The 27833-nt window shown below is 47.1% G+C and overlaps 10 protein-coding genes across 10 annotated transcripts; 5 read left to right on the forward strand and 5 right to left on the reverse strand.

Moving 5' to 3' along the window:
* Window positions 1-183: 183 nt before the first annotated feature.
* Window positions 184-1539, forward strand: N7489_005272 (putative integral membrane protein Pth11-like; the record flags this gene model as incomplete). Its single annotated transcript, XM_056711024.1, has 6 exons — window positions 184-319; window positions 373-392; window positions 443-479; window positions 533-600; window positions 649-1019; window positions 1074-1539. The coding sequence occupies 6 exons, from the start codon at window positions 184-186 to the stop codon at window positions 1537-1539; spliced, it is 1098 nt and encodes a 365-aa protein (XP_056569445.1).
* A 338-nt stretch (window positions 1540-1877) lies between these two features.
* On the reverse strand, window positions 1878-2669 carry N7489_005273 (sulfotransferase family protein; the record flags this gene model as incomplete). Its single annotated transcript, XM_056711025.1, has 1 exon — window positions 1878-2669. One exon carries the CDS (start codon window positions 2667-2669, stop codon window positions 1878-1880), a length of 792 nt encoding a protein of 263 aa, XP_056569446.1.
* A 446-nt stretch (window positions 2670-3115) lies between these two features.
* N7489_005274 (uncharacterized protein) lies at window positions 3116-3745 on the reverse strand (the record flags this gene model as incomplete). The annotated part of the gene is made up of 2 exons (XM_056711026.1): window positions 3116-3295; window positions 3704-3745. 2 exons carry the CDS (start codon window positions 3743-3745, stop codon window positions 3116-3118), a joined length of 222 nt encoding a protein of 73 aa, XP_056569447.1.
* A 3997-nt stretch (window positions 3746-7742) lies between these two features.
* N7489_005275 (DUF2841 domain-containing protein) lies at window positions 7743-9394 on the forward strand (the record flags this gene model as incomplete). The annotated part of the gene is made up of 4 exons (XM_056711027.1): window positions 7743-7971; window positions 8027-8530; window positions 8587-8772; window positions 8835-9394. The coding sequence occupies 4 exons, from the start codon at window positions 7743-7745 to the stop codon at window positions 9392-9394; spliced, it is 1479 nt and encodes a 492-aa protein (XP_056569448.1).
* A 733-nt stretch (window positions 9395-10127) lies between these two features.
* On the forward strand, window positions 10128-10488 carry N7489_005276 (uncharacterized protein; the record flags this gene model as incomplete). Its single annotated transcript, XM_056711028.1, has 3 exons — window positions 10128-10137; window positions 10171-10313; window positions 10336-10488. Coding segments are annotated over 3 exons (306 nt in total), but the record flags the coding sequence as incomplete, so codon positions are not given.
* Window positions 10489-11014: 526 nt separating this feature from the next.
* On the forward strand, window positions 11015-12739 carry N7489_005277 (uncharacterized protein; the record flags this gene model as incomplete). Its single annotated transcript, XM_056711029.1, has 1 exon — window positions 11015-12739. The coding sequence occupies one exon, from the start codon at window positions 11015-11017 to the stop codon at window positions 12737-12739; it is 1725 nt and encodes a 574-aa protein (XP_056569450.1).
* Window positions 12740-14884: 2145 nt separating this feature from the next.
* On the reverse strand, window positions 14885-17034 carry N7489_005278 (stress-regulated transcription factor RPN4; the record flags this gene model as incomplete). Its single annotated transcript, XM_056711030.1, has 2 exons — window positions 14885-15024; window positions 15084-17034. 2 exons carry the CDS (start codon window positions 17032-17034, stop codon window positions 14963-14965), a joined length of 2013 nt encoding a protein of 670 aa, XP_056569451.1. The 3' UTR covers window positions 14885-14962.
* Window positions 17035-21484: 4450 nt separating this feature from the next.
* Window positions 21485-22957, reverse strand: N7489_005279 (BTB/POZ domain-containing protein; the record flags this gene model as incomplete). Its single annotated transcript, XM_056711031.1, has 4 exons — window positions 21485-21586; window positions 22104-22652; window positions 22717-22843; window positions 22893-22957. 4 exons carry the CDS (start codon window positions 22955-22957, stop codon window positions 21485-21487), a joined length of 843 nt encoding a protein of 280 aa, XP_056569452.1.
* Window positions 22958-24590: 1633 nt separating this feature from the next.
* On the reverse strand, window positions 24591-25329 carry N7489_005280 (histone H4). The gene is made up of 3 exons (XM_056711032.1): window positions 25268-25329; window positions 24927-25202; window positions 24591-24871 (listed from the first exon to the last, which is right to left on the reverse strand). The coding sequence occupies exons 1-3, from the start codon at window positions 25275-25277 to the stop codon at window positions 24846-24848; spliced, it is 312 nt and encodes a 103-aa protein (XP_056569453.1). The 5' UTR covers window positions 25278-25329; the 3' UTR covers window positions 24591-24845.
* A 660-nt stretch (window positions 25330-25989) lies between these two features.
* On the forward strand, window positions 25990-26903 carry hhtA (histone H3). Its single transcript, XM_056711033.1, has 3 exons — window positions 25990-26051; window positions 26185-26292; window positions 26367-26903. Exons 1-3 carry the CDS (start codon window positions 26027-26029, stop codon window positions 26642-26644), a joined length of 411 nt encoding a protein of 136 aa, XP_056569454.1. The 5' UTR covers window positions 25990-26026; the 3' UTR covers window positions 26645-26903.
* Window positions 26904-27833: the final 930 nt, after the last annotated feature.

Genomic DNA, 27833 nt, shown 5'->3' on the forward strand with positions numbered 1-27833 from the left:
GGGTACCGCTAGCCACTCTTTTAAATTTTTCTCGGTTATACTTGTGGTGTTTTTATCATCCCTTCTCCATGAGGTGGATATGTGAAACGACTGTCTATGCCATTCATTTAAACTAATCTCTTCCTATCAATTCACGGTCTTTTCTCCTTTTCGTTTCTGTTTGATCCGTCTATATTCCTCGTGATGGCGGGCGCCGATGGTTCTCAAGGCCCTATGGTCGTAGGTGTCAGCGTGGCATTTGCCGCCTTGACCTTCGTTGTTTTGGCTCTTCGTCTCTTTTCGCGCATTTTTGTCTTGGGTCAAATGGGCCTAGACGACTGTAAGTGGATTATATCTGATCTATTTTACCAGTACTATACTAACATCTTCCAGACCTCATTGTTTGCGCTTGTGTAAGAAAAAGTGGCCCTATCATCAACGAACTCACAACTAATGGAAATAGGCGTTGTCCTGGGCATTCATTGCTGCCACACTTGTCGGTATGTTCCGGTTTCCCTTCCTATACCTATTTGCAGAGGCTAATATCATTTAGCGGTCAAGCACGGGCTTGGAAAACACATTGAGGATGTCGACCAAACCAAGATGATGGACTATTCTTTTGTAAGAATGATCCGGATCTTTTACAGCGTGTTTCTAACCTCTTCTCAGGCTGTCTGGCTGAGTTCAATGTTCTATCTCGCAACACTCGGGTTCATCAAAACCTCCGTCCTGTGCTTCTATACTCGCCTCGGAGATCGCTATCTCACTCGTCTATCCTGGGTTATGTTGGGGGTCATTATGGCACAAGCCATCTCATTCGTTCTCGTGGCTGCATTCCAATGCCAACCCATTAGCATGGCCTGGACTGGCACTGGACCCGGAAAATGCGTCGACATCAATCTTTTCTACCTGTGCAACGCCGCCCTGAACATTGTCACCGATATCTTAACCTATACCTTGCCCATCAAGGTAATCTTCCATCTCCAGATGCCTCAGAAACAGAAGATTGTTCTAGCCTTTATCCTCTGCCTTGGTCTCTTGTAAGTGCACCCCAGCCTCCGCCTGGACCATTCTTAACATATTATCCTCCGCAGCGCTTGCGTCTCCTCAATCATCCGAATCACCTACATCCCTGCCATGCTCAGCTCAAAGGACTCCACCTACGCCATCAGCGGTGCCATGTACTGGTCAGTTATCGAAACCAACGTCGGCATCTTTGCCGCCTCGATCCCATCATTCAAGGCAATTGCCTCCCGTTTCCTGCCCCGCTTCATCGGAGAGTACAGCAGTGGGAAGAAATCCGGCCCCTGGTCAAGCGACAACCATGCCCCGCGATATGCATCTGGATTCGCCAAAGTCCGAGATCCAAACAACATTACTATGTTCACAGTCAACGGAAAGGAAGATGTTCCCATGGGTACCAATATTGGCGCGGCCAGCAACTCCAGCGAGGAGCGCATTATCCCCCAAGGAAAGATCTTTGCTCACACGGAGATCGAAACTACCTTCGAGAGAAACGATGGTGGGAGCGACAGTTCATTCGAGCGGGCTCGTCGATGATATCGGTTTTACGCTTATGAATTCCCAATGTTGCGGCTATATAATTCTTTTGTATAATATTCGGGTACTGCATTTCGGTTTCAATATCTTGGATAACATATTCCAAAGGGCATAGATGTCATAAATATTGTGCGTAAATGGCTATGTAAATGACAGTATAAACGATCTATCTGATTTGTTCGTGATGAGTCCTTGCCTGATACTCCCCTGAAATAAATAGACGTCCAATGCAAGTCGCTAAAGTGTTGAAGTTTGACGACACAAAGTTTCCAAAAGTCCCAACTCAAAATGCCAATCTCCGCAACCAAACCCCCCCCATGCAGTCATTTCACTCCATCTCACCTCCACATGCGAAAAGCTGTCACCCCAACACCGAACACAGCAAATATGCACGCCCAGCGCATAAGACCCCTCCGGAAATGATGGTTAATAGACCTCTCAATAGCCTCAGAATCATTGATACGGGGAAACGGCACACCAACCGGAGCCTCGACACTCAGAGCCTCACACAGCGGTCCCCACCCATCCCTAACATCAAAGAAAACCAACCTATCCTCAGGCACAACCTCCTTCAACCAAGCAATATGACTTGCATAAGTCTCGCGACCATGCTGACCCGGAACACCCCCATAAAGTTTCTCCCACAGCGCGGCCAGCAAATACCCATACGGGATAAAATGTCTCAACCCGTCCAGCGGGAGGAGGACAGCACGCGCAAACCAAACGCCCGTCAAACTCTGCACGTGGAGCATACTTGTCTCCCACAGAACGGGATCACGGACTGTGCAGACGACCTTGGCGTCCGGGTACAGCTCCATGAGTTCGGGGACGAGCTCGGAGCCTGGGGAGTCGGTGATGGCGATGTAGCCGGCCAATCGGCGGCGCAGGAGGGTAAGCATCTTTGCGCGACTTGTGCGGTCGTCTTTTTTGAGCCAGTTTTGCAGGATTGGCATCCAGCTTTTTATCTCTGTTGGTGGACCTATCGATATTTGGGTGCCGCAGTGGTACACCGGTCCGTCCAGGAGGATTTCTAGCGCTTGGCTGAATGATGAGGTCCCTGTGCGTGGTAGCCCGGCGCCGATGACTTTAATTTGGGCGCCGGGTTGTGGGAGAGAGGCCTTTTGGCCCATTTTGCCTGTATAGGGTGGCTTGTTGGGTTGGTGTTGGTGGTTGGTTTCAGGTTGGCCGGATGACCCTCTTGTTTTTTTTCTTCTTTTCTTTTTCCCCTCCTCTCAGGTGCTGGTTACTTTGCTTGTTTGGGGGTATTTGGGCTCATGAAGGTATGGGGTTTTATTTATGTCCAAAAATTTATCAGGATTCGAGTGGCTTTATGTTTCTTTGATGGATATAAACGCCAGATATGAGACTGGATTTTCGGAGATTACCGCCCCCACTTTGGAGATCCCCCTCCCCCAGTATGATGTGCGATAGGTTGGTGTTTTAGATTTGCACAATATGTTATTTTCGGGGAATCGGATCAAGAGTATGGCGCCAGGGCATAATGGTGTAGGCGCTACTAGTGATAGAACAGGTAGATGAAGCACTTGCACGGTTTCCAAGTGTCGTTTGTGGAGCTTTACAACTGGTGGGTGGCCTGAGGCAGCTTGCAGTTGCACCACAACATCAAAACTGACTTGTATTTGAGTGGCTCGTAGGTAGGTATAATGAGGGCTGTGATCATAGCAGCTTGTTTGAGCTCGATCAAGGCAATGCCCATTAAACAGGTGGGGTTGGCATCGGAGTTAGAGGTATAGGACTAATTACCAACAGAAAAGCAATGGAACCATTCATGTCTGTAGTTCAACAGATCTACCATGTTACTTCCTAGAGAAAACTTGGTCATTGATCAAGTACTAATTATACAGGCGCCTAGGCGGGTGATATATGTTACGTACCATTATATAAAAGTTAACACATTTAGCATACTTTCCAATAGACGGATGCTTATATAAAAGGAGAGAGCTACCAGGTAGGTATCTTAATAGTTACAATATAGTGAGAATACCATGTGATGTCTTAAAAATTTTAATTGATGATTAAAGGCGATGGCTAAAAAGAAAAGAGCGAAAAAAGATAGACATAGCATGTCCTGGTTTCGATCCAGGGACCTGTTGATTGTTAGTTATTATGTTGTGGGTTAAATTGGTGAATCGGTGAAACGTACCTCCGGGTTATGAGCCCGGCGCTCGTTCCCCTGAGCTAACATGCTGATAGGATGTGAGAACTGCGCCACTTAGGCATTCTCAACAAGAAGCTTAGTTAGCCATTGTTGAGCGACAATATCGATGTCGGGGTACCAGCTGACGGGGACTGGAAAAGAGGGGCTAGAAAAAAACTTACATAATTTCTAGTCCCCGACAGCACCCTGACTAGAAATTATGTAATCACTTTTTCTAGCCCTGGAGTCCCCGCCAAGTCTTTTCTAGTCCCCGTCAGCTGGAACCCGCTATGCCAAGTGACATTTAGTGTATAGGGCCTTGCGATTAGGCGACTATGGCCGTTAGTCACCTATTTACGTAGGTAGGTAGAAATTATTGGGTGGTTAGTACTCTTTCTTCCATATATGTTGTATTTCCATCCACGTTCAAGTACTCCGTACGGCATCTTAAAACATAAGAGGACGCACTCGGACGGCTGAATATCTGAATAACTTATACCATACGATGTCGTAGATTTTCAATTGATGATTGAAGGCGATGTCCCAAAAAAAAAAAAAAGATAGACATAGCATGTCCTGGTTTCGATCCAGGGACCTGTTGATTGTTAGTTATGATGTTGTGGGTGAAATTGGTAAATCGGTGAAACGTACCTCCGGGTTATGAGCCCGGCGCTCGTTCCCCTGAGCTAACATGCTGATGAGATGTGAAATTGTTTGATTTATAAATCTATATCCCATCCATTTCGTTCTTCAGGGCTTTGATAGGACCCATATACCGAGGTCTACATACTTCGTACACAAGTACCATCCTCTTGCTACCTAGGTAGACCCTAAATAAGTTTCTGTCCGGGGCTCAGACTAGTGAGGTCATTGACGCTCATTGATCCAGACTATTGTCAGTAGCTAAATGTGCACCCTGCCCGACAATACTATTTGTTTTGCAATCTACTTTTTGATAGTCCTCACTTCTTACAGTGCCCTTGTTTCACAAGGCGCGTAACTAATCTTCCAACATTCTACTCTTGTTCCTGGATATGATGACGCAAAAGGGGAACGTGTAGGGTTCATCCACCTGGCATGATTTATCGCAAATCACCGGATTATACGGACGCCGGGAGTAAGTTTAAATTATATATCCGTACATACTGAGGCCCGTACTTATGTTGTTACAACATGTTGTACCTTCGGGCTGCCTCTTAATATTTCGGTTTTCATTATTCCTTACACATTTTCCATCACTTCAACTTTTCAAGGAAAAAAAAGAAAGAAAGAAAGTATGTGAGGAACTAGAATGCGGATAGGTCGTGAAACTCTAAGGAATGTATCCGGTACAGACACACAGCGCGTGAAGGGGAAAAAAAAAGGGAGTAGGGATAGACGATAACCTCGGCTCACAATCATCCATTATAGGTATACTCCGTACAGAGCATGAAGACCGTACCAAGCATCAACGATCAGCCCCTTGGCAAGCGTTTCTCATTGTTTCAGTCGCGTGCTAAGGGATCGACAACGCCGGGCCGGGCCATAGAACACATCTGTCTGACAACGGACCACAGACGTCTTTCCCTGCATAAGGCACGCATGGCGCACAGTCCAAGGGTCTCAATTTGTTTGATCTACCACTTTGACTTCACGTCATCGATCTAGTCCCAGGCCCAACGGTCGCAAACCGGGTTTACCATGCCCGCTTCGACCTGGTCCACCACTTCTTGGCCTAGCTAATTGTGCTAAGCGATTTGGAATCCAGGCATATTACCTACTACTCCATGCCTCGACAAGGATTTCAAGTGTTAATATCGGTGCGACCTCAGGGGTACGTAGTGTGGAGACGAATACGTCGAGAATCTGGGCAAAACTGCGCGCATATTCAGAGGATGGGCCTTCCCCCGCGACAAAACGTCGACCCCTTCCTATAAGGGACCCTCGCTTATATTGTTCATGAGCCTAGACCTTGAAGGATGCCCTGAATCATGGACTCGGCCGAACGGAGATACGGCTAGTCAGTGAATAGCCGAAAAGGGTAATCCCTTGATTGCGTGATAAAATAGTTGAGCGATAGTTTCGAGGGTGTCAAGGTACTTATCCTGACTCTGAATCCATTGCCAAGGTCATACCAAGTAATTTATTTGTTTATTTATTTTTCCCATTTGGCAATCAGCCTCTTTCGTAAATATGAGGCTCATGTCCTATGTTCAATCATTCCCTGTCACAGTTCGAAGCTTGCTAGCTTGTCATGTTAATCGCTTAAAAGCATATTTAATTGTCTAAAATCAGGTTACTCGTATAAAAGCAGGTTTAACCATCTATAATCATTTAGAAGCCAGTTTAGGCATTCCTGGACCTGCAACCGCCACCCTAAATGACAGTGATCGGCAATATATATTAAAGCCATCATGCAGGGATTCGGCTTATCCCCACCCTCTACACGGTTCGCGAACCCCAGTGAGTTCTCTTGGCTAACATAGAATATTGATGAATCAGATTCCTGTCGTCTCCGCTCTCTTACTCCGTAGTCTTGCTAAATCTCGCAAATAATAAAGCCTTAAAAAGTACAGTTGATAGATGTAAAGTGTGGTTACGGTGCGCAATGTCGACGCACACAATGCTTGTCATTTTGGAAATCCCTTGGTAGAGATTTCATTGCGTACGTAGACCCTAGTCTGTTCTAGTTCCTCACATAGTGACTCTTCTGGAAGTGTATTGGAGAAGCACATGGAGAGAGCCATATGAAAGGACGAATTTATTTGGTTTGTTGATGGGGTTTTAGGCTTTCCAACTAGATTGGTAAATTGTTAAACGCTTTGCGATCTACACTAAGGCGTGCCATGTGTTCTACGAACCTGAGATGTCATGCGGATTATAGAAAAACCCTAACAAAGAAGGCCTAGAACTCACCAGACTCATGGCGCTAATCGTAACTTAACATTGGCGCCGTTGAATCGACCATACAACATACGTGTTATAAATACTAGAGCTCGGGATTTGCTTCCCGCTTCGTAGTGAGAAAGTGATTGGCGGGTGGCCTGAAATGGGGCACATGCAGCATACTAAATATGTGAGTGAGCCTATGGAGGGAAGTCCGCAGAGATGTCGAGGTGCATAAATGCGATGTGAGATGAAGGAACTACCTAGGTAGATTACGAACTATAAAGTTTGACAGAGTCATTTAGCAACTGCCAGCCAAACTGTATTGCTTTTGACGTGACGGAATGGTCCCGGAGGGGCTGAGATGGTGCCCTTGATCAGGATTGACCGCTATTCCGCAACAGGAAGGTGAAAGGGCTCAGTTTATAATAGTGGTTTACTCTACGAGACAAGCGAACAATTCGATAAATCCTTAACGGTCTTCACTTCACGCTAGTAACGACCACGGGGAGAGGATCTACAGTAGGAAGAGATGGCTCGCATCGGGATCGACAGATAACGTAGTTTATCGGCACGGCCTTTTGCTTGTCTTCTCGGGATTTGCCGGGCTAGAGGTGCATTATGCTCCCTTGCCTTGTTGTCATTATCCTGCTACTGCTAAGCGAGCCGTGTATACGAGAACGATACGAGCAATGCTAAGTCAGGATAGCACTTACTAAAATCCTTTGACACTGATTGACGTGGACGCGTTGACGAGGAAGATCATGTTGCGGTAAGGCTGTGGCCAGCCACCCTTCCCCGGAAGGCCTGGTTCTCCCTATAGCCGCGTCACCAAGTCCCACATCATCAGTATACCAGCTTTGACATTCCGAGTCTCAGTTCGCACAGGAGTCAATCTATTGCTAGCTCGTTGGTCCTGCAAGCCATTGTCTCTTATCTACTCTGTAGTTGGTGCGGAGTCACTTCATATTATTTGACAGGCCAATGGGAAGTGACCCGCAACTGACAGGGGGCAATGGAATGCAGGTGGTAGATCAACGCAAGATCATTGTCGATGAGTCCAAGCAGTTAATTCCATTCCTTTAACGTACCTACTCAGGGTGGTCCCCAAGTCACATTCAGCTATATATGAACCCCAGAGAATCTGCGGTCTGTGGTATCTGAGATAATTACCTCTACTATGAATGTCACCAATAACCCAATGGCTTGTCACACTCCTGTAACTATCGACTGTGAATCGGACCCTTCTCACTTTGCGCTCATATCTATCGATATAGAAGGCGGTCTTCACTTACGGTGCTCTCGGTCGATTGCCAAAACATTCCAGGGGTCCCTGTCGGTACGGTTAGCGGATACATTTTTGAAAGCAGTCAAGATGTCAGGAGAAGCTTGCTCGGCAATAGACCAAGGTGCGTTTTATATTAACAGCATAGTGGAGTACGACTTGATAACCAATTGTGGCAGCATCACCTCAGCAAACCATGCTAGCCACTAGAAAAAACCCACCCTCGCCACGAATAACCCATATTGCCCCTCGAAAGACGGGTTTAGATGGCAGAGAGGATACCCGGGAATTCCCACCAGCTGGTCTACCTTCGCCAACGGTAGAGTCGGACCATACAGAGTCTTTGTCTCCCTGGGATAAACAGAGTCAACAACCCACAAAAAGAAATGTTTGGAGTGATAACAACAGAATGTGGAGGCCGGAAGTCACCATATCTACTACAGACCGTGCCTTGCTACGAAAATACTATGAGAAGGCATTCCAGAACCTGCAGCAGACGAATTGTCGGGCCCTCGCGAAGGCCTATATCAAGCTAGTGGAGCCCCGCAAGCAGATGGTCTTCCCGTACAACGGGCGGATAGTCGTCGCAGGGGTCACTCAGCAGCTTGACCCGGAGGCAACCAAGCCTCCCTGGTGGCCACGCAGAGTGAGGCACCGAGAGCCTGACCACCTTCTCAAAGAAGGTAAGAGAAACTGTCTCTAACTGGGTACCTGTCAAGTAACTGACCGCCAACAACAGAGCGCATCAGGCTTCTAATTCATATCTTGTGCGAGCTGCGTACTAGCCGCCGTATCACCGCCAGAAAACTGCGGGAGGCCGACCAGGCAATTCGGCGGCATATATTCCCAGCAGAACGATTATGCATCTTGGACGAGATCTACCGGGTTCGACGGGAAGAAGAAAATTTCTTGGAGGGCAAGAGTGGTATGTTATCATGGTGTCTTCGAGGTTATCGCGTTAGCCAGTCATCTCACTATTATCCACAGATGGACAACGCCCGGTTTGGATTTGTCGCATGAACCTGCCCGAAGCAAATGGGACCACATTCAACCACAATAAACGTATCGGAGAGAGCGTGCCCGTTGATTCAACATCCCCAATCTCGAACACCACATCTGCATGTGTCAATTCAGGCTCTAATAACAATGCTCCGCCGGCATCATTTGCGCCTGTATCAAATCTCCCGGACTTACCTCTGGACTACCCCTACAACGCACAGGGTCATTTTCCTGGGCAATACTACGCAGAACTGGACCCCAAGACCATACATGGCTTTGACATGGCCGTGCCGATGTCAATGCCGCCGCAGAGGTTGAAGAGGAAACGCGAAAGCGAAGAGGCCTCTGATGTCGATGCTACCCGGCCTGCATTCACGCATGACTTTTCTCCTCCGGCCACTGTCCATCTCCAACCCTATCCGGTAGAGTATCCCAGCGAATCTTACAACTTCCTACAGCAGGGCTTCGTGTCCCCTGGACTCTCTACAACGGAAGCATTGGCCCAGCCGAAGGAGGGACGAGATATCTCTTACCATTTCGGCTATTAGTAATTAGCAACTCTCAGCTGGTCCCTAGAGTTGCGTGGAAATATGCTGTATGTGCTCTGCCGTCAGGTCTATAATAATTGTTTGGGTTGGCTTTGTTGTATTTTTGAGGGCGTTTGTTTGCATATCCCTTTCCGAGTGGCCAGGGTAAATGAAGAAGGCCTTCGACTGTGCAGATTGGGACCGGATCGGTAATGAGGTGGGCCTGGTGCTTACAAACGAGGTTATAACGAGATTCGCAGTGGATAATTTTAATCTAAAGGGTCACGGTCAGTTGGCAGACATCCATGGATACTCCTGATTTGCGAGCAACACCTACTAGGCACCTGTCTCTGAAAGCGGAGTTAGTGCTCTATATTGTTAGAAAATGATCTTAATGTGTGTGTTAGTATCTTATAGCTATATCTATAGTAGTTACTATAAATAGTTTAACTGTATTGTCGGTTATATCTACCAACTCGAGAGATATATTTCCACCAATCAGCATGTTAGCTCAGGGGAACGAGCGCCGGGCTCATAACCCGGAGGTACGTTACACCGAATCCAATTTCACCCACAACATCGTAACTAACAATCAACAGGTCCCTGGATCGAAACCAGGACATGCTATGTCTATCTTTTTTTTCTACCTTCTTTAGTAATTTTTTTTGAGGCAGTTACGATTCCAAGGCACTCTTTTTTTCTTAGAATAACAAGCCCTGTTGACGAAATTCGGCTGTTTCGCGCGATTCACCCAATGAGTAAAGGTTCTTATCTCAGGTCTTAAAACAATACATAAGCAACGTTCTTCACAATTGGAAATACAGCATCCCAACACCTCAGTATCAACTTCATAGCCATATCTTACAGCGGCCACGCTTCAACAGAGAAATTGCTAGAAGCCATTAGCGGCCCTGGTGATACTTCTTTGGGCTCTGTGGCTGTGACTGTCTATCCATCCTGAGCGGGAAAATTATGCGAAAGGGAGCTTGGGTGTTGTTTCCTGGGGCCATGTTCTCAGTCCAGCGGGCTTACTGGGGGTCTGGAAGATCGGGAAGGAGAAGGGTATTTGGAATAGTCCGAGTGAGAGCGGGTGCAAAAGACTGGTGCACGCTGATGTGCTTTTCTGTCATTTTCAGTTTCATACAGGAGTATTGCGAGACAAAGGACTCGCTGCGGGACTTGCTTTACAGTTTTTCTGGCCCACTGGCGATGCAACGGCCATATGTAGTCTGGCTACTAGGAGCAGAGAGAGAGAAAAGAGAGATTGATTCTCTATCAACAAAAACAACAGAAGCTAGCTAATATAAACTAGTTAGCTGGAAAAGGCGGAAACCTGATAAACCAGGCACCGGCAGGTAGTCTATCTCAACGAATACGATAAAGAGTGGTACTTCTCTTCCAAATTATTCACCGCTGGTCTACTAGTTTGCTATGCTCTTTCAATTTGAACGTCAAGGACCGTCAACGTATCTCAACCGACCCAAGGCCAACGAAGAAAAGATATCCTGGAGAGGCAAGCATGTTCTACCCACATTGGTCTATCGCTCTAGCACTCACTCTTCTTTACAGTGACTTTGTCTTGCGACGCACCGCTTTGCTTTTGTCTTGCGGTCCTCCTCCCGCTACTTTTGGTTTCCCAACATGGCTCCCGATCAATCAAAACAACAGACGTCACGCAGCCTGGATGAAACACAACCAAATTCAAACAGATTTGCCAGCGAAGAACTAAATTCCATGGCATGGAGCAAGTGGATTGGCTGCGTGTACAACCCTGATCTCACGGCGACAGAGTTCCTTGAACGCTGGAACCAGGCATACAAACACACCCGCGCGCATTTGATGTCATTGGATACCGACATACCCAATACCATTCAATACTGGCAATTCCTTGAAGCAGTTCATTCCCATCCCGACTTGGAACAGTGGTATCCCGATGTGGACTGGGAGTCAAAGGAGGCTATTTCCATGGATCAAGTTCGAAGCCAATTTCTGGAAGTTGCCATCAAAATTCCAGCGAGAAAGCGAATAGTTGCGCTTGTGGCCCGATCATCTAGTGGAAGTCGCATGGAAAAAGACGATTATCTTCTCTGGAGTCTAGAATGGACTAAGCTTTTCTATGAAAAAAATTACGGCAAAATTCAATCCGAATGTCGCTTTCTCACGTTTGTTCAGTCATCAAATACCCCGTTGCGGCCAACGGGAGAAGTATCGTCGTTTTTTGCCAGCCTACGCAATGAGGTTGAAGAATATGAGGGGGAATTGCTCATAGTTGTCAACGGCTGGGATGGGTTAACGACTGATCGAATGAGTTTCTACAACCTCTTTTCTCACTGGGCAGAGCGCATTACCCTTCGAATCTACTCCCAGGAATCTATTTGGCAGCGAAAGAAATTCTTCGAAGTCAATGTCGCGCAGGTCTGCTCGGTCTTCAGAGGTGAAATCGAGTTTGATATAGAGGATCTGGACAACGACTTTTCGCTCAAGGATTCGACTGCTTTGTTCATTCGGAGATTTAGCGCTATCTCTCTTATAAAAGAAGATATTTCTGTCGTATCGACCGAGTTGCGTGCGCTGACCAACGTCAGAAACGAGCAACCGGAATCTCGCAATTTATCAAAACACATCTGTGGCGACTGCAATATCCCATTCCCGACCTCTGTTGACCTGAACCGGCACATGCACCACAAGCACGAGAAACACGAGAATCCTGAAATGGATTTGCGCTGTAAGTTCTGTGGGTATCTATTCTCGCGGAAGGACCATAGGGATCGACATGTCAAAGAGACTTGCCCCCAAAACCGGCCCAAACAGACCCTAGCCTGTGAAATTGTGATTGATACACCGTGTCTGCTCAAAGAGGAAACCACGGTGGCTCGAGAGTGTTCGGCAGGCCTGCAGGTTCCTCCTCCTGACCAACAGACATTGGCCAAGCAAGAGCCCCCAGCAAAGAAACTAAAGCGTTGTCGAAGAGGAAGCAAAATTCGGTTCCCACCCCCTGAGGCTCTGCCTAAGGGCTCAGACAACGGAATACTTTCCTATTACCAACTAACAGAGAGACACGCGAGACATCTACCACGTCTGGAACTCAATCCTGAAAATCTTAACGGCATGGAAAAAGACATCGTATACAAGGGAGAACTATTTTGTAGATATCCTAAGTGCGAGCACTTCAAACGATATTCACAGCCAACAAAGCTGCGAGCGCATTATGAGCAAAGTCACCGCTTCCGATATCAAGCGTCCTCGCCTGGGCATCTTAACAAATTCGACGAGCATCTACACGCAGAGGGAATTGAATGGCTGGCAAGATGGGCCCAGCTCGGGCAGGACGAGGCTGGGGAAAGGCCAATTCCTACAAGGAAATAGGTGTGTGCACGCGCAGGTCACAGCTCTATTCCCGGATCATGGGCTCTCAACTTACATTATGTCGATACCGAAATAGTAGTTTAGACAGCTCCAAGGTTAATCTGCAATGGTTGAAAAAGTAAGTTGAAGTTGGTTGAAGTTAGGGCTGGAAAGTACTCTGGCACGGGCGATATAGACAGCCATCATGTAGAGTAAATGAGCATGCCGAACATTCCAACCGCTATCAGCTCAATCTACTTAACCGGCAAGGTGTCGCTAAAATATTAGCTGGCTATAGTCACTTGCGGCCTTCCAAGGCTGTGATTTAGACTAAGGCCACCAGCCTAAGGTCCTTTACTATATTACCCTACCCAAGATATACTGAATAATTTGACAAGAATACAGATCCTGCAAAAGACCACTAAAGTCTGAAATGGTGTTACCTTTGAAGTCAGCTAGGGAGAGGTACCAATTTAAGAAAAGATAATACGTTAGGGGTATTCCGTGGCTGGTAGTTTGTTTGTTGTGATGGCTCTAACATTGCCGGGCGGTACGAAGCATAGAGTGACCATACCACATCACGTTTTACATCTCATGTGATTCCCTCGATGAAACCATGCAAGGGACATAGCGCACTGACAGGGCACTGCGAAGAACCAACTAGAAAGAGAGAAAAAACGAATTGAAAGAAGCCACCTATAATAAGACAGATCAAATTTCCATGACCATCGTACAGCTTCATAAAGTTCCTCCCCAGCCACATATCCACCATTCTCTCCACCTTTTGACTGCCCCCACTCCAATACAACGAGCGTATTGAAGACCCACAACTATTAAGCCACAGACCCACCTATGTATAACACCCTGGCTATCATTTATTGCCTATCACTTCTAACGGTGTGCAATTGGAAATATGTATATTCACAGTTGCTTGTTTGGTACGGTATATGTTAAAGTTAGGATAAATACCAACCCAGACCTGCAGATCAATATAGTTTCTAAATACAAAAGCTTGAATAGGGCTTAATTGCTGTTGATGACGCTGACAATAAAGACAATGACAGCAACATACGTAGCTGGTAAAGATAGGGTGATACAACGGGGACACATGCGCATCAATCCCCACGTGCCAAAAACCATAGACCAAAATAAGCAACTCCGTTAGTTGGACATGGACATGGACGAAATCCTGATATGGGGGCTGGATTTGTACATTGTTGTAAACAACTACGTCGACAGTCCAATCCCAATCCACATCCCCACAGATTCCATCCAAAGTATCCCAGTACCGGGTACCAGGATGCTGGTAGCCAAATTGCTTCTTATCAGGCCAGAGTTTGGATGAGTTCGGGTTCGTTTCAAGGCTTTCTTGGTGTCTACGCAATGATGGGATCATACTCTTGGCATATGGGATACTTGCACGACTCGCTTGTTACAAGGCATGTACAACATCTGAAGATATTAATAGGCAATGACTATTGTTGATGCAATACGGAGTACAATATATTCTCAGCGCGAATCGGAACTCATCCTAGAGATATTAATTAATTGCAATTATTGTATATTCAATGAAAAAATGTTCAATATTCAATATTCTAAAATGTACGGAGTACCTATGATATTGCTATACATTGTACATAGAACTTAGAGATCGACGCTGAACAGTCAAGATAGCTGATACAAGTGGGTAAAAATGCGGGTGTGATGCAAGTGGGGAGCGAAGGATTTCGAGTCCATCCCTCGATTGTTTTGAGTGCAGTGTTTCACCCGTTTCCAGGTAATCAGTATTGTGGGGTGTGGAGTGTGGAGAGTGATAGATCATTTCCAAATGAATTCATGTCATATCCAAAAGCTAATATACATTTTTTTAAGAGGAATGTACTATGGTACAAGAGCGACACACTGTACTGGGGTCAAAAATGCAGCAACACCATGTACAACCAAAAATGTACAACACCAAAACCGTTTGTTTTTCCGGGGCCAAAGGCATAGACAGAAAATAGCCCAAAAAAAAAACACACCAACCAATGCTAAAAGGGCGGACCGCATGCAAATCAAATCATTAACGTAAAATCGTACACATAATAAACAAAATCGGAATCCGAATAGTGATACAGAGAGTTCATGAGAATTAGGGAGCTGAATCGTCATGATGACGCAGCCCCAGATTTTTGGTGGACCCTAAGTGGGTCCACCTATGACGTTCGGCATGCCGATCCGGTGACTATGACGTGGAAGGCGCTCTCAGTCTCTCCTCCTGCGCTGCTTGCCTGGCCAGTCGATTTCAGGGTGAACCACTCGCATGTCTGTAATTAATGTAATTAGTGTATGATCAACTTAAGGGGTAAAAGAAGAGATAACTTACGTCTTGTCAGAGCATCGTTTCGGCTGAAGGTCTTGTCCTCGTTACAGATATGACAGCGCACCTTCTGCTTCCCGGCGGTGTGTATCGTATGCTCATGCCGCGTAAGATCGTAGGGCCGGGAGAAGATGGAATTGCATGCTTTGCCTGTAGACGGGTTGATGCGTTCGCACTTGTGCGGACCAGCCTGGGAGTTGCGGAGCGAGGTGTCGCGGCTGACAAGGTGGCCGCCCGGTGTTGTTTGCCGGTGGGCCTCGCGCTTGTGTCGCTGGAGTCTGGAGGGGGTGTCGAAGCGGTCTGAGCAGTTATGGTAGGTGCAAGTGTAGGTGCCCGCATCCGACGATGTGTTGGCAGGACGAGGGATACCCTCTGTAATTGACATATTCATTTGACTTGGAGGCGAGCTCTCGGTAGATTCCACTGTTGGGAGCGACGGGAACTCGGTACTCTGCGGTAAGAGGTTATTCTGAGGGTGATGCATCTGAGGTTCAGTAAATGCGAATTGTGGCTGGGCCATGCTGGGTGCCGAATATTGAGGGAATGCTTCCATCGGTCGCATCGAGCCACTATCGCGTCGCAAGCCAAGCGCATCGCCCAGGTTGAAATCAGCCTGACCCGGGGGGAACAGAGGAGGCATGGCATCATCGTTTTCATGGAAATCCAAGACCGCATCCTTGGGGGACATAGTCTTAATATCTCCAGTGTTTGAGGTCTGATCCATGTTCATTCCGTTCATAGGGATGCTGGTAGCCATCTGGGGTTGCTGGAGAGCGTTGTTGCCCATGTCACCAGCGAACGGGGAAGAAGGGCGGAAAGGAGAGCGACCCCGTCTGTTGGCAGGCGATTGCGAACGAGCAGACATGTGTCCCTGACTAGCAGCCTGTAGGCGATCGGCGATAAAATTGCGCGGGTTGAGGTGGTTTTGTCCCATCGGCTTGGACATCTGGGGCGCTGCCATGATGGTGGGGTTATATAATTCGTCTTGGTATATATCGGAAATGGTTCTGTTCAGCTTGGGGACTCCAATTGACATAGCACCATTGGCGCTGTTGTATTCTGGAGGTGCGTCGAAACGTAAGTATTGGTCCATCCACCTATCAATATCAGGAATTCGATTCTCACCATTGGTCATCGACTTGGATGCGTCGTCGAGTTCGTCGAGGGTAGTCTGCGGAGTCACCGGCGAGTTATGGCTCATTGTCGACACCGATGGAGCCAACGAGTAGTCGTTCTGCAGTTGCTGCGGGGGTGACTGCTTCTGCTGGTCCATGATCGCTTTTCTCATGGCAGACTCGGCCTCGGCATTCTGACCATCTTGGGAGGAGGGATCGAAACTTTGGAAGGGAGTCGCAAGGAATGAGTTCTGGAGAGGTGTTTGCACCGGGGTGGGCAACGGCTTGTTGGCGCTGTTGGAGCGGCGGTGGTAGTTGTTGGCTGGCAACCCTGAGGGGGCTGAGCGCGAGGACGCTGAGGGTGAAGATCTCTTTTGCACACCGGGGTATGGGATGCGCGCAGGGCTCAATAACTGCAGGTTGCTATCCCAACCCTGGTTACTGGCGAGAGGTTGTTGTACCAGCATGGGCGTATAATATTGCTGAGGATGTTGAGGATGTTGAGGCAAGTAGTGCGACGATGAGTTGGAACCCTGAATGTCGTACGACGGGTTATATGAAGGCGCCGGGGTCATCGAAGGAGCCCCGAAAGACTGATAGTCAGACGTCTGCGGGCAAGAAGTCGAGAAGGTCGGAGAGGAGAAAGTAGGCGAGGAAGGCGCGGAAGATGGCGGGGAGAGCTGTACACTGGGGTGGCACTGGAACGGTGATTGCAAGCGAGATTGATCGTAGTGCAAGGCGTTCTCGGAATAGAAATCAGGTGGGTACTGGTCGTCTTGTATGATGATGTCCTCTGGGTTGTATGGATCGGTGATGAGACCCTTACGTGGGTACATAAGCATTATGTTATCACGGTGTTGGGGACGTCAGAGAAAGTGGGTAGGTTTCGCCACCGGGGAAAGGCGAGCTTTTATAGAACCCGCGGGACAAAATCCGATTAAGATTTCCTGATCAATTGTGGCCGTGCTTTTGGAGAAATATGGATTTGAGACTTTGGTTCAAAGCTTCAAGTAGCGAAGAGTCTGGAAACGTCGGGAGGCTGATCGAATGGAAATACCAGACGGCTGGAACTTTAATAGAGATGACTGTGGTTGGTGTGAGTTTGGTTCTGGAGAATGACTCGACCGGAGGAAAAGCAAATCTTACTTGATATGATGATCTCAAGAGTCAGAGTGTTCTATGAGTAATGAAGTTGAAAGAGGTCGGGAGGAGTGAATTAATAAAGAGCGCTCTGTACTAGATGACCTCACTAGCTCGGTCTCCCCGAACAAGAATTTACCGTATTGACCAATTTAGCGTAATCGGCGTAATTATTATTTTTATTTTTGTACCCAATTCCAACGCTAGTCCAAATTGGGACTGGATTCGTATCACCACATACGCCATTTTTTACCGAGTCCCACTGATCTGATCTGGGGATCTCTTTCACTCTTTCCCTTGTGAAGTTTGTGGCTTACAGGATATACAAAAAGCCACAAGGATCCACCATACCTATATTTCTATATGATTGGGCTTTTTGGGCGTCAATGGGAATTGTTTAAGATCTACATTAATAATATTATTATTGCTTTTTTAAATTTTCTTTATGAGAATTCCGGGCAAAACATTCAGCCAAGGTTTACAGTACATCGCTTAGAGAAGAAAATTAAAAAGGGAGAAAAAATTTCCGTCGCATAATCTAGAACTAGCTTCGATTTGCACTCGGGTGACCAGCGCCAAAATTAGGAAAATGGGGGTGGAGATGCCGAGATATCCCTAGGGCTGAGCCACACCTTAGTTTTGTTTTTGTCCCCATCTCGCATACTAAATTTTGGTCCGTTGGGAATTGATTCGGCCTGATCTACTCCGTACTCCGTACTATTTCCGGTGAGTCAGAAGTCATTTGAAATGGATAATTGACACCCGAAGAGTATTCGGCCGTGCATATTAATTATTTGTCCAGACACAGTTAGTACTTTATTTGTAGACACACTAGCCACATCGAGATGGACCCATGTGGCTGGTGCCCAATGGTTCGGCCGTCAGAACGTTCATTCCTACAACGTGCAGACCACATTCTTCTCATTTCTTGGTACTCGGTTTCCATGACTCGAATACTTAGAATCGTGGCTGTGAAGTAATTGTCTCTCAACTGTCTTCCGATTGTGTTGGGATTGTCTTGCGATGTCTCCCCACTACGCGCCAATCGGCGGGTTCCGCTCGGCCGTAGTTCGACAGACGCGACAGTCAGCTGACCATACATCTAATGGCATGATAAGCTGAAGTTGGACACGGCTCCGTGGATCTTGTTTGTATATAGAAATCTAATGACCAGCTGATCCCAGATTTTGAGTCACCACGGGTTTTCCATCTTTATTTTATTTTTATTTTTTTTTGTCTTAAGCGAAGGGCTCTCGTCCACGGGCGTATACTTCCCATGTCTTACTTTTGTCCCAGGTGTAAGCGCTTGTCTCTACAGGTCTTAGCTCTAGCATAGGCTCGGCGGGAAATGCCCATTTGGGTTTATCATTGTTACGCTACACAAGAATCCCATGCGCAAGGCTCTAACATCATGGTCACATGGTCTCCTTACTGTGGGCTGATTGCCTTAATTTTCTGGTCTGCATTGTTCGATGATTCGTTGACTCGATCACATGTGAATCATATGTTTCCTTTTGACTCAAAAAGTGTTGGGAATGAAAATTGGAGTAATAAATTGGAGTATCAATGTTGAATTTTGTGTTTTCATATTTTCCTAGTGCTCTCAGATCCCTGTAGATCAGCTAAATCGTTAGCGCGGACTTTGTAGCACGCGGAACACCATGAGTAGCGTGGTAAGAATGCCATGTATGTTGTACTGCAGGTTACATTCGAAATTTTCTGTTTTAGCGCTGTCATCCTTCAACCGTGCATATGCACATGGCTAAGACACTAGATTCCAGAGTATCAGATTGCAGACCAAGGACCGAACGACATCGGCAAAACCCGACTTCTCCAGCTTATATCTTGTTTGGAGGCAAAAACATAAGGCAGCAACAATAGTCTAACGGGTGCCATGTGGTCTCTAGGGATTTCCCTTCGAAATCCACTAGCGCAAGATAAACCCGACCGGCACGTTCTCGGGGCTAAGTGACTTTCTCGGTCTGGACACGCCAACTCGGGTCCGGGGTCTGCCGTATTTACCGAACAGTCTGGCCCAGTTCCCGACTAATCTCCCTTTCTATCTTGGCGAATTCCTTAAGTGTACACCAAAACGTGGCCCCTACAGAGTCCGGGGAAGTGGCAAACCAGCCTCAGCTGATCCAAGTATCCAGATCCAAGGGCCCACCTAGATATAGTGGGATAGTAGATCTATTGACGGATTTGCCTACCGAAGGCATCCTCGTTTATAATGTACATATCCTCTTTTTCAATTGGGTAGACATTGATCCTGTCGCTCATTACCAAGAGAGGGCCCCTGCATAAGGACTCAAAAAGTCACGGAGAAAAAAATTTTCACCGGCATGCAATGCCGACCAAGAAAAAATTCTACATATGTCAGCACCTTAATCCGGGTTTCTCAGTGATGGTCTGCGAGATGGTCATGCAGGATCATATTTAGTAACAGTCTAATGCAGAGTGAAAAAATTTTCAATGTAAATGATTGGCTGCCACAGCTATGGCTGCACAGCCACTTCTCGGTACTGCCGTTACGCCGTTCAACTTGCCGGTTTAACCTGTTACCATACGGACACTTAGTGCAGCCACGATCTGCAGGTAATCGTATTCGGTATTTCTGGTATGTTCGAGAAGAAATTTCCGTGGCTTGTGCATGCCGCTAGTCCTGCATTCAGTAAAGCGTTGCTCTTCGAATTCTTCTGGAAGCTTTCTATTTTCGTTCCGGAATACCGGCCTCCGGGCACCGCCGACATTGTCGGAGGACCATGCTCCTGCTTTCAAATCTGTGTTCAGACAAATTTTTCTTTTTCTTTTTTGGCACTTTACACATCTTAGCGTAGTTGATTATTGATTATCCCGATATTTGTCATTTTGGGGTCATGAGTACTGACTGGTTGTTCTGACTCACACCTTGGCAACTTCAAAGGGCTATCACGTGTCTGGTATAGATCCTCGAGGCTAGCCGCGTATGCCTACTTAGGTAGGAATACTATGTGCTTCGTCATCTTGAGTCAGCAAAATCTAGAAAGGAGGCTCCAAGGAGCTTTGTTGAGAAAAGGGTTGTGGCTATGCTCATGGAAGCAAGGGATGGCAGACTCCTTACTCGGTTATCTATGTACACGTGCATTCTAGAATTTCAGAAGCTAGACACGATCTAGCTCTGCATTCCAGAAAGCCACATGTTTCTGATAGTACACAATAATTATGATTATACTTTTCGCTGGTACCTAATACCTATACTATATAGAACTGGAAACCAGGGGCCCAGCAATGACCAAGCACCTGGTGACCCAGCCTTCAAGTCGATTCCTTGCGATAGTCTTTTTGATAGACCCTTAAAATGTCCTAGGTAGCTGGCTCTTGGAATAGATAGGAGTTCGGCTCGTATGTATTTGACAATATAGAGAATGAGGCCAGTGCCCACAGATAGATATAGTCATTTTTGTACCACATTTGTTGGTGACACAAGGATATGTGGTTACATCGAGGTTCTCTCAGCTACAGACAATAGAGAGATTATGCACCGATGTTAAGCTGGACGCCACGGATAGCAATGAGCCTATAGGTTGACACTGCAAGATGCCATCTTGATATGAGGCGGCAACCTGCAAGGCATCAGCATTTCCTAAACAGGCAGCAGAAGGTAACTAAATACTGGAAATTTCGGCGTCCAAAGAAGGATCCCTAGAGGCGCTGGTTTAGAGTATGGGGCTCTTATATATGAGTTCCCGGGACTGTTATATCAGTATACCAGAGAAGGGTAATAGATGATCACAAACTACTTTATTGCCTTACAGTGGTGACATGTGGCCCTTCAAGTAAAACTTAGAGTGATCGATCTTTCTATATGAAATTGACACTGTGAAATCTGCCTTATTTGTTCTGGCTAATGTAGTCAAAGACAATACTGGTTTACAACGTTCCAGCATGTTAGCTCAGGGGAACGAGCGCCGGGCTCATAACCCGGAGGTCCCTGGATATTTCCATCGTGCTCATTTTCAGTATTCAGCAGCCCCATGGATGTTTCCCAAACAGACCCCAATATGCGATCCACTTATTCATCGACTGTTTGTAGTGTCGCTTTTCGGAGGTTTCTCGGCGTACAGCGTAGTCTGTCTTCTCGTTCGGCAAGCAGGACTCGTTTCTAGGGAGCATCTAGGCTGTCTGTAGAGGGGATTCAGCAATAGTCGGCCGGGCAGATTGACAGATATTTCGCCGGGCGAGGGTGGACGGAGTGAGAAGAGTAAATCTCATCGGCTTCACTAGAGGCGAGCAATGCAAAGGTCAGCAAGGCCATATCAGTTTGACTGTCAGCATGAGGTTTTCGGAACCTTCAAGTCCCCGTCAGTCGAATGGTGTGGTCAGAGTGATCTTATGTCCTTTATCTCGGTCTCAATTTACCCTGTCAATGCCGGCCTTCTTTGCCCTCATGTTTACATGGATTTATTCAGTCTTTGTGGCGTTAATCGAGTGTTACAGCGTCAGCCCAATTCAGCCTGGGGTATCGAGCCGCTGGTTTGGTTTTACGTAGGCATTGTCTCCATTGGTCTGATACCAGCTTGTTGGTCTCGATTTGTCGCTTTCTGCTCACCTTCTAGCATGTACAGCGGCTGATTGTGGTTTTCTTTGTGCAGTTTACCCGAGCTTGGTCACCTACATAATATACGGTTTAACTGCGATTACAATTCGCTTCCAATGCAATTTGGATTATACCAACTCCCTTCTCTTATATAGATCTCGCTTCAGCCTTTCTGGTTTTCTTCAGGGTTAGTACCTTGGCTACCGTTCTGTTCATCATTTCTACAACCAGATCGGACGAAAATTGTGGTGTGGATTTCGCCAATGAGTCTGGAAAAGCCATGGGTCCGGATTCCTCCCCAGTTCCCGCTGCAGATCTCAGGGCCACGAGATTGTCCATTGTCACTTGCAGTGCGAGGTCCCGTAGACCTCGGTCGCTTTCAGGTGTCGAGCTGTATATCCCAGAGATGATGTGCGGGAACGTGCTTGAGTCCAGCCGCACCAGAGCTAGCTCTTTCTCAACTTTGTCCTTTGAGAGAGCCTTGAGCCCATGGATGAGTAGTCGGTCGGCGAGCGAGTACATCAGGATATGAAGCGACAGTGTATTGCACGCGGTCGCTGCCTCTTCGTCTGTGTCACCAAGCTCCTCCAGGCTATCCTCCGCGTTTTCTCCATCTGGGTGTCCAGAAAGCTCTGTTTCTGGGGGGTGAACTTTCAAGTGGTAGTCCAGTGTGTAGAGATACTCAATCATCCGCTCGATTAGGTCCGGCTTTTCTTCTAGTACAACCCTGTTCGTGACCGATTCCTGTGTTTGATTAGCCGGTGCAACGCTTTTGGTCTTGTTCCCGCCATCTCGATGTGGTTCTTACCTCGAATCCACTGTCGCAAGCTTTGGCAAAGAACTTCGATCTTGGGCAGACTATGCACTTGTGCACGGCATATTCTTTGTCGCCACACACAATGGTAAGGTCGCTGTATTTGGGGTCAAGGTGTATGCTGCGATATCGTTAATGGTTTTCCTACCACTCGCATGGTAGCACGGTACCTTGCTAGGCCCCTGAGAAGCTCTTTGAACGGTCTACTTTTTCTTAATGGTGTCTTTTTCTTCATGGTGACAAAGTTATGACGAGGCTTGGTGGTGCTGATGCTTGGCTCTCTTTTGGGTTATGACCTCGAGTGGTGGAGATGATCACGATGTGGAGGAAGAGGGGGAAAGAGGTACATATGTGTTCCCTCCTGTCTCCTTCGGGTGACTTGAACCCTGGGAATCCATGCAGGTCCAGGGGTGTTTGCCTGCATTTCGGCCTTACACTAGGCCTTCGTTTCAGACGACTCACCGTCTTCCTTAATGTTCTCTGTGTGTTTTCTTCGGGTCATTCATTGGGGCTCCTCGTAATTTTGTTCTCATCCAGATTCAAATTGCTAGGTGTGAATGGGCCGTCGGGTTACCAGGCAGTGGTCGGGTATTTTGACCAACTTGAATGCTATCTTAGGTGTCCGTATGCATATAGCCTTGACCGGCAAATAGTAAACGGTGGTTAGGTACTCTCGCATGTACCTGGGATTATACGTGTTGATGTTTGCTGCCTGCATTTGCTGTTTGTTTGTCGGTGTCTTAGAGCTTGTCCGGGGTCGTGGGGAATCAGCTGCCACCCTTCCTCGCTTTGATTATTTATTATCTAGCGGAGTGAGCACAATTTGTTTGGATCTTTGTTTTTTATGTCGTGGTGTGAAAGAGCGCCTCAGGCATGTATCCGGGACGATGGAATTGTAGTTGTAGTGCCAAGGAAAGTTGGACTCCCTTTTTGGGGGGTTCACCTAGGTCTTCATCTGACAATGGACTTTCATTGTATTTAGGAGGTATAATAATTTTAACCCTGGCTTTTCGACATATTTCCAGCAATCCAGTTGAAATACATGCTTTATCGGTTCGTTGTCATGTCGGGATTTATCATGTTCTGTAGCGCCAAGTAAAGTTGAACTGCCCTTTTCGGGGGTTCAACTTCGCCAAGCGGGTGGCGAATCTCCAGGTCTTTGCACACCACGCCACAGTGTGTGGTCTGTACAGCTATAAGTAGAGCACTTAAGCTATTGATGGTGTATTTAGTGTTTGATTGTGCATTCTATGTGGGCTCTATGCTTTTCCACGTCTTGACAGGGAGTACCTAATATAAGGTTCGATATATATTTGTACTGTACCGCCCACATATAGCCCGAACCACACATACTACCCACACAATACAGACCTCAAGTCAGATTGAACTCCTCGGTCAAATGACCAGTTCACGAGGGGATCCAAGCATACTACATATAACTAAAGGTGGTCTATGGAAAATTAAGATGAGGTTGTCGTAGGCATGTGTGTATCCTCTCCCGTACACGTCATGGATGCACCAAAGAAACCAACGGTAGCATAGCACACGATGGAATACAGTAGCCATCTAGAGAGGTTAAAAAATACGTAGGTAGGAGCACTGGATCTGTAATAGAGGTTTAATCAAAATCCATAACTCATGGTGGGCTGATGCTGAGCATGGCAAAACAGGCCTTACTTAGACAGACAAAACAACGCGTCAAGCAACCCCAAGCCACGGAGACTCAAAACTGCAAACGTCAAATGACCAAGCACAAGCCGCCGAGAATAGAGGACCAAACACCAAAACAAACCAAGCAAATAAACAACACGCTAAGACACAAGACGCGAGGTATACTACAAGCGAGACCGAAAGAGCCATAATTGTTTCAAGTTTTAATTGTATTCGTATCGGATCGCACTTAAGTGATCGATCCCACCATGTCCATGGTGCCAGCCGTAATTTGGAGGCCGCTATGATACAGAAAAGCTCAGAAGCGCACACTATGGACGCGCAATATTGGTAATCGAGTGTTATGAAAAGCAAACCCAGAGACCCATGACAGTTGTAGTAAAATAAATCAGAGAACACCCCAACGTCCCGTCGTACCGTGAACCAGCCCGGAAAAGAAAAGAACAAATGATTTAGCCACCGAAACCGTAGAGGGTACCTGCGGAGAAAGGTTAGAGACGCGTTGAAGAATGGTAAGACGCGTGGAAACTTACGGCCCTGGCGCTTGAGAGCGTAGACAACGTCAAGAGAAGTGACAGTCTTGCGCTTGGCGTGCTCAGTGTAGGTAACGGCATCACGGATGACACCCTCGAGGAAGGTCTTGAGGACACCACGGGTCTCTTCGTAGATCATAGCGGAGATACGCTTGACACCACCACGGCGTGCGAGACGACGGATAGCGGGCTTGGTAATACCCTGAATGTTGTCACGCAAAATCTTGCGGTGACGCTTGGCACCACCTTTGCCGAGACCCTTTCCACCCTTGCCGCCTGAAATAAGACGCGTTAGAACGCGCTTCTTGTTGAAGAAATGGAAGTGTGGGGTAGTAACTTACGGCCAGACATATTTAATATGGATTAAAAGAAAAAGGAGGTTTGTAGAAGAGGAGATGTGGAGTTGGTAGTTGAGAGGTTGTCGTTGGAATTGATGGAAAAAGAGGGAAAGGAAACGGAAGCAGACAGAGGATATTTGTATGATACGGGAATCTGCGAGGATTGGGAAATCACGCGCTAGGGATTGCGTCCACCAATGAGAGAGCGGGATCACAGACCAACCTTGATCTACCGGGAGACCCCAGAGTTGGCACGCCGACTTTGCCGTGGCCCATCTTTGATCCTACTATAATCCACCACCAACAATGTAAATCTACAAAAGAAATGGAACAATTATACATTCCAAAGGGTGCCAAATACTTCAGAATGCATTGATTGTCTATCCAAACGAGGTTGGGTGCAAGATCAAGAATTCAAGGGTTTGGCATTCTATACTCCTTGATCCTGCATTCTCATTGGTCTAAAGCTCGCTTAGTTGGCAGTACCAGCACTTTGATCCAGCTCAGCGAATCAGAGCTCACCGCAATTCAGTCTTTGGGCTACACGCTACGCAGTCCCCAGTCCTACGCGCAGATTTTCCTGACTGATCCAGATCGGCTTACTTCCCCTGATTCGTGGCTCCCTTCCAGATCAATTCCCCCCCTCCCGGCTCCTACAAATACTCTTCCCCCACCCACCTCTCTCTTCCCTTTTACATCCATCCTCCGCCAACCAACTCTTTCATCAACAAAAACCACTTTTCATCAAGTTTATCATCAAAGATGGCTCGTACCAAGCAGACTGCCCGTAAGTATCTCTTTTTATCATATTTTATTCACCCTTTCTACCTCGCTGTCGCCTTCTGATTAGTCAGATGGCCTTGAGGCAAGGATTTGGTGACGCGTTCATAAAGAAACAATTTACTGACTGTCTCAAACAGGTAAGTCCACTGGTGGCAAGGCTCCCCGTAAGCAGCTTGCTTCCAAGGCCGCCCGCAAGGCCGCTCCCTCTACCGGAGGTGTCAAGAAGCCCCACCGCTACAAGCCCGGTAAGTTCTAGCTCATGTCGAACAAGACGTCCATCAAGTATACCCGGGAACCATCTCTAACAGTCCATCTCCAGGTACCGTCGCTCTCCGTGAGATCCGTCGCTACCAGAAGTCCACTGAGCTCCTGATCCGCAAGCTCCCCTTCCAGCGTCTGGTCCGTGAGATCGCCCAGGACTTCAAGTCCGACCTCCGCTTCCAGTCCTCTGCCATCGGTGCTCTCCAGGAGTCCGTTGAGGCTTACCTCGTCTCTCTCTTCGAGGACACCAACCTGTGCGCCATCCACGCCAAGCGTGTCACCATCCAGTCCAAGGACATCCAGTTGGCCCGCCGTCTCCGTGGCGAGCGCTCGTAATTTCTCTATTTTCAACGAGCTGGTTTTCTGAAAGGCGATCATGGGGTTTTGTTTTTATCTTTTTATCATGACTACTGGCGATACATGATGGGTTTGCTTTCAAATATCAATGGGTTTCGGCACCGGGTTGCTTCGCAATTTGCTTTTTTATCGATGCTACTGCTCACCATCGATTGATGGGTCAGTCATGGGCATGTACATTACGGGGGCTCCCTTTTTAACATGATGCCTTAGCGCGCATCATCTCATGACAAGACGCTATAATGCAGTCTTCTATGATTCATCACTTCTTTTCTTCCTTGTACACGGTAATCTTTAATTCTGTAAATATTTGCAATTGACGCGCCTTCTGTAGTTATTGGTTCGCTTGGACTTGGGGCGGTCTTCTGCCTTCTGTTTGTGATTTTGTGTTCTCGCGGCCCTATGTCAGGCGACGGTCGCAAGCTCTGGCGATACCCCATCCAAACTGGTGACCCATCCATTCAGGGCTATACCGCCAACACTCAACAACACTGCCTAAGCAGAATGAGATGGAACTAATTTAGCCTACGGCAACTGAATAGCCTATCTCTGCACATGATAATTTCCAAGTCAATATGAAAACAAGTGGTTCGATTACACCGAACTTTCCCGGAAGGTTTCCTTGCGCAACAAGAGGCAAACATTATAGTACATATGTACGAGACTTCTATAATTACATGTAGGCAGCAACAGAACGTGGGCCACCGCCTTGTACTGGGACTTGACCATGCAAAAGCACGCATTCAATGTGACTCGTCTGAAACTTGACTATGACTTCACCGTTACATAACTACTTAACTCCGATCTGATAATTAGCTGGAACCTGGGAGTCTCCAATCAAATTGTACAATACAATATGAATCAAGCAGTGAAACCAAAAGGAGTTAAACAGCACGCAACCTGAACTCGGGTATCCGACTAGTTTCATACTCGCCATACAAAAGCCCCGACCAGACCCCATAATCGAATCCGGTCGCCACACAAGCACTTGACTCCAAATAAAATCCGCGAACTGGATTTAGACTGAGTCATAATGAGCCATAACACGCTATAGGCACTGTAGGGTCCACGGGCGAACATCAGAATGACTCATTGCTCTTCAGACTACGAGGAATATCCCCAATAAATCTGGATTTCTACGTGTGACCAGTCTTCGAACGGAGAACAA

The sequence above is a fragment of the Penicillium chrysogenum genome (genome assembly GCF_028827035.1).
Source record: "Penicillium chrysogenum strain IBT 35668 chromosome Unknown utg000002l_segment0_segment0, whole genome shotgun sequence".
In the NCBI taxonomy this organism is placed as follows: Eukaryota; Fungi; Ascomycota; class Eurotiomycetes; order Eurotiales; family Aspergillaceae; genus Penicillium; species Penicillium chrysogenum.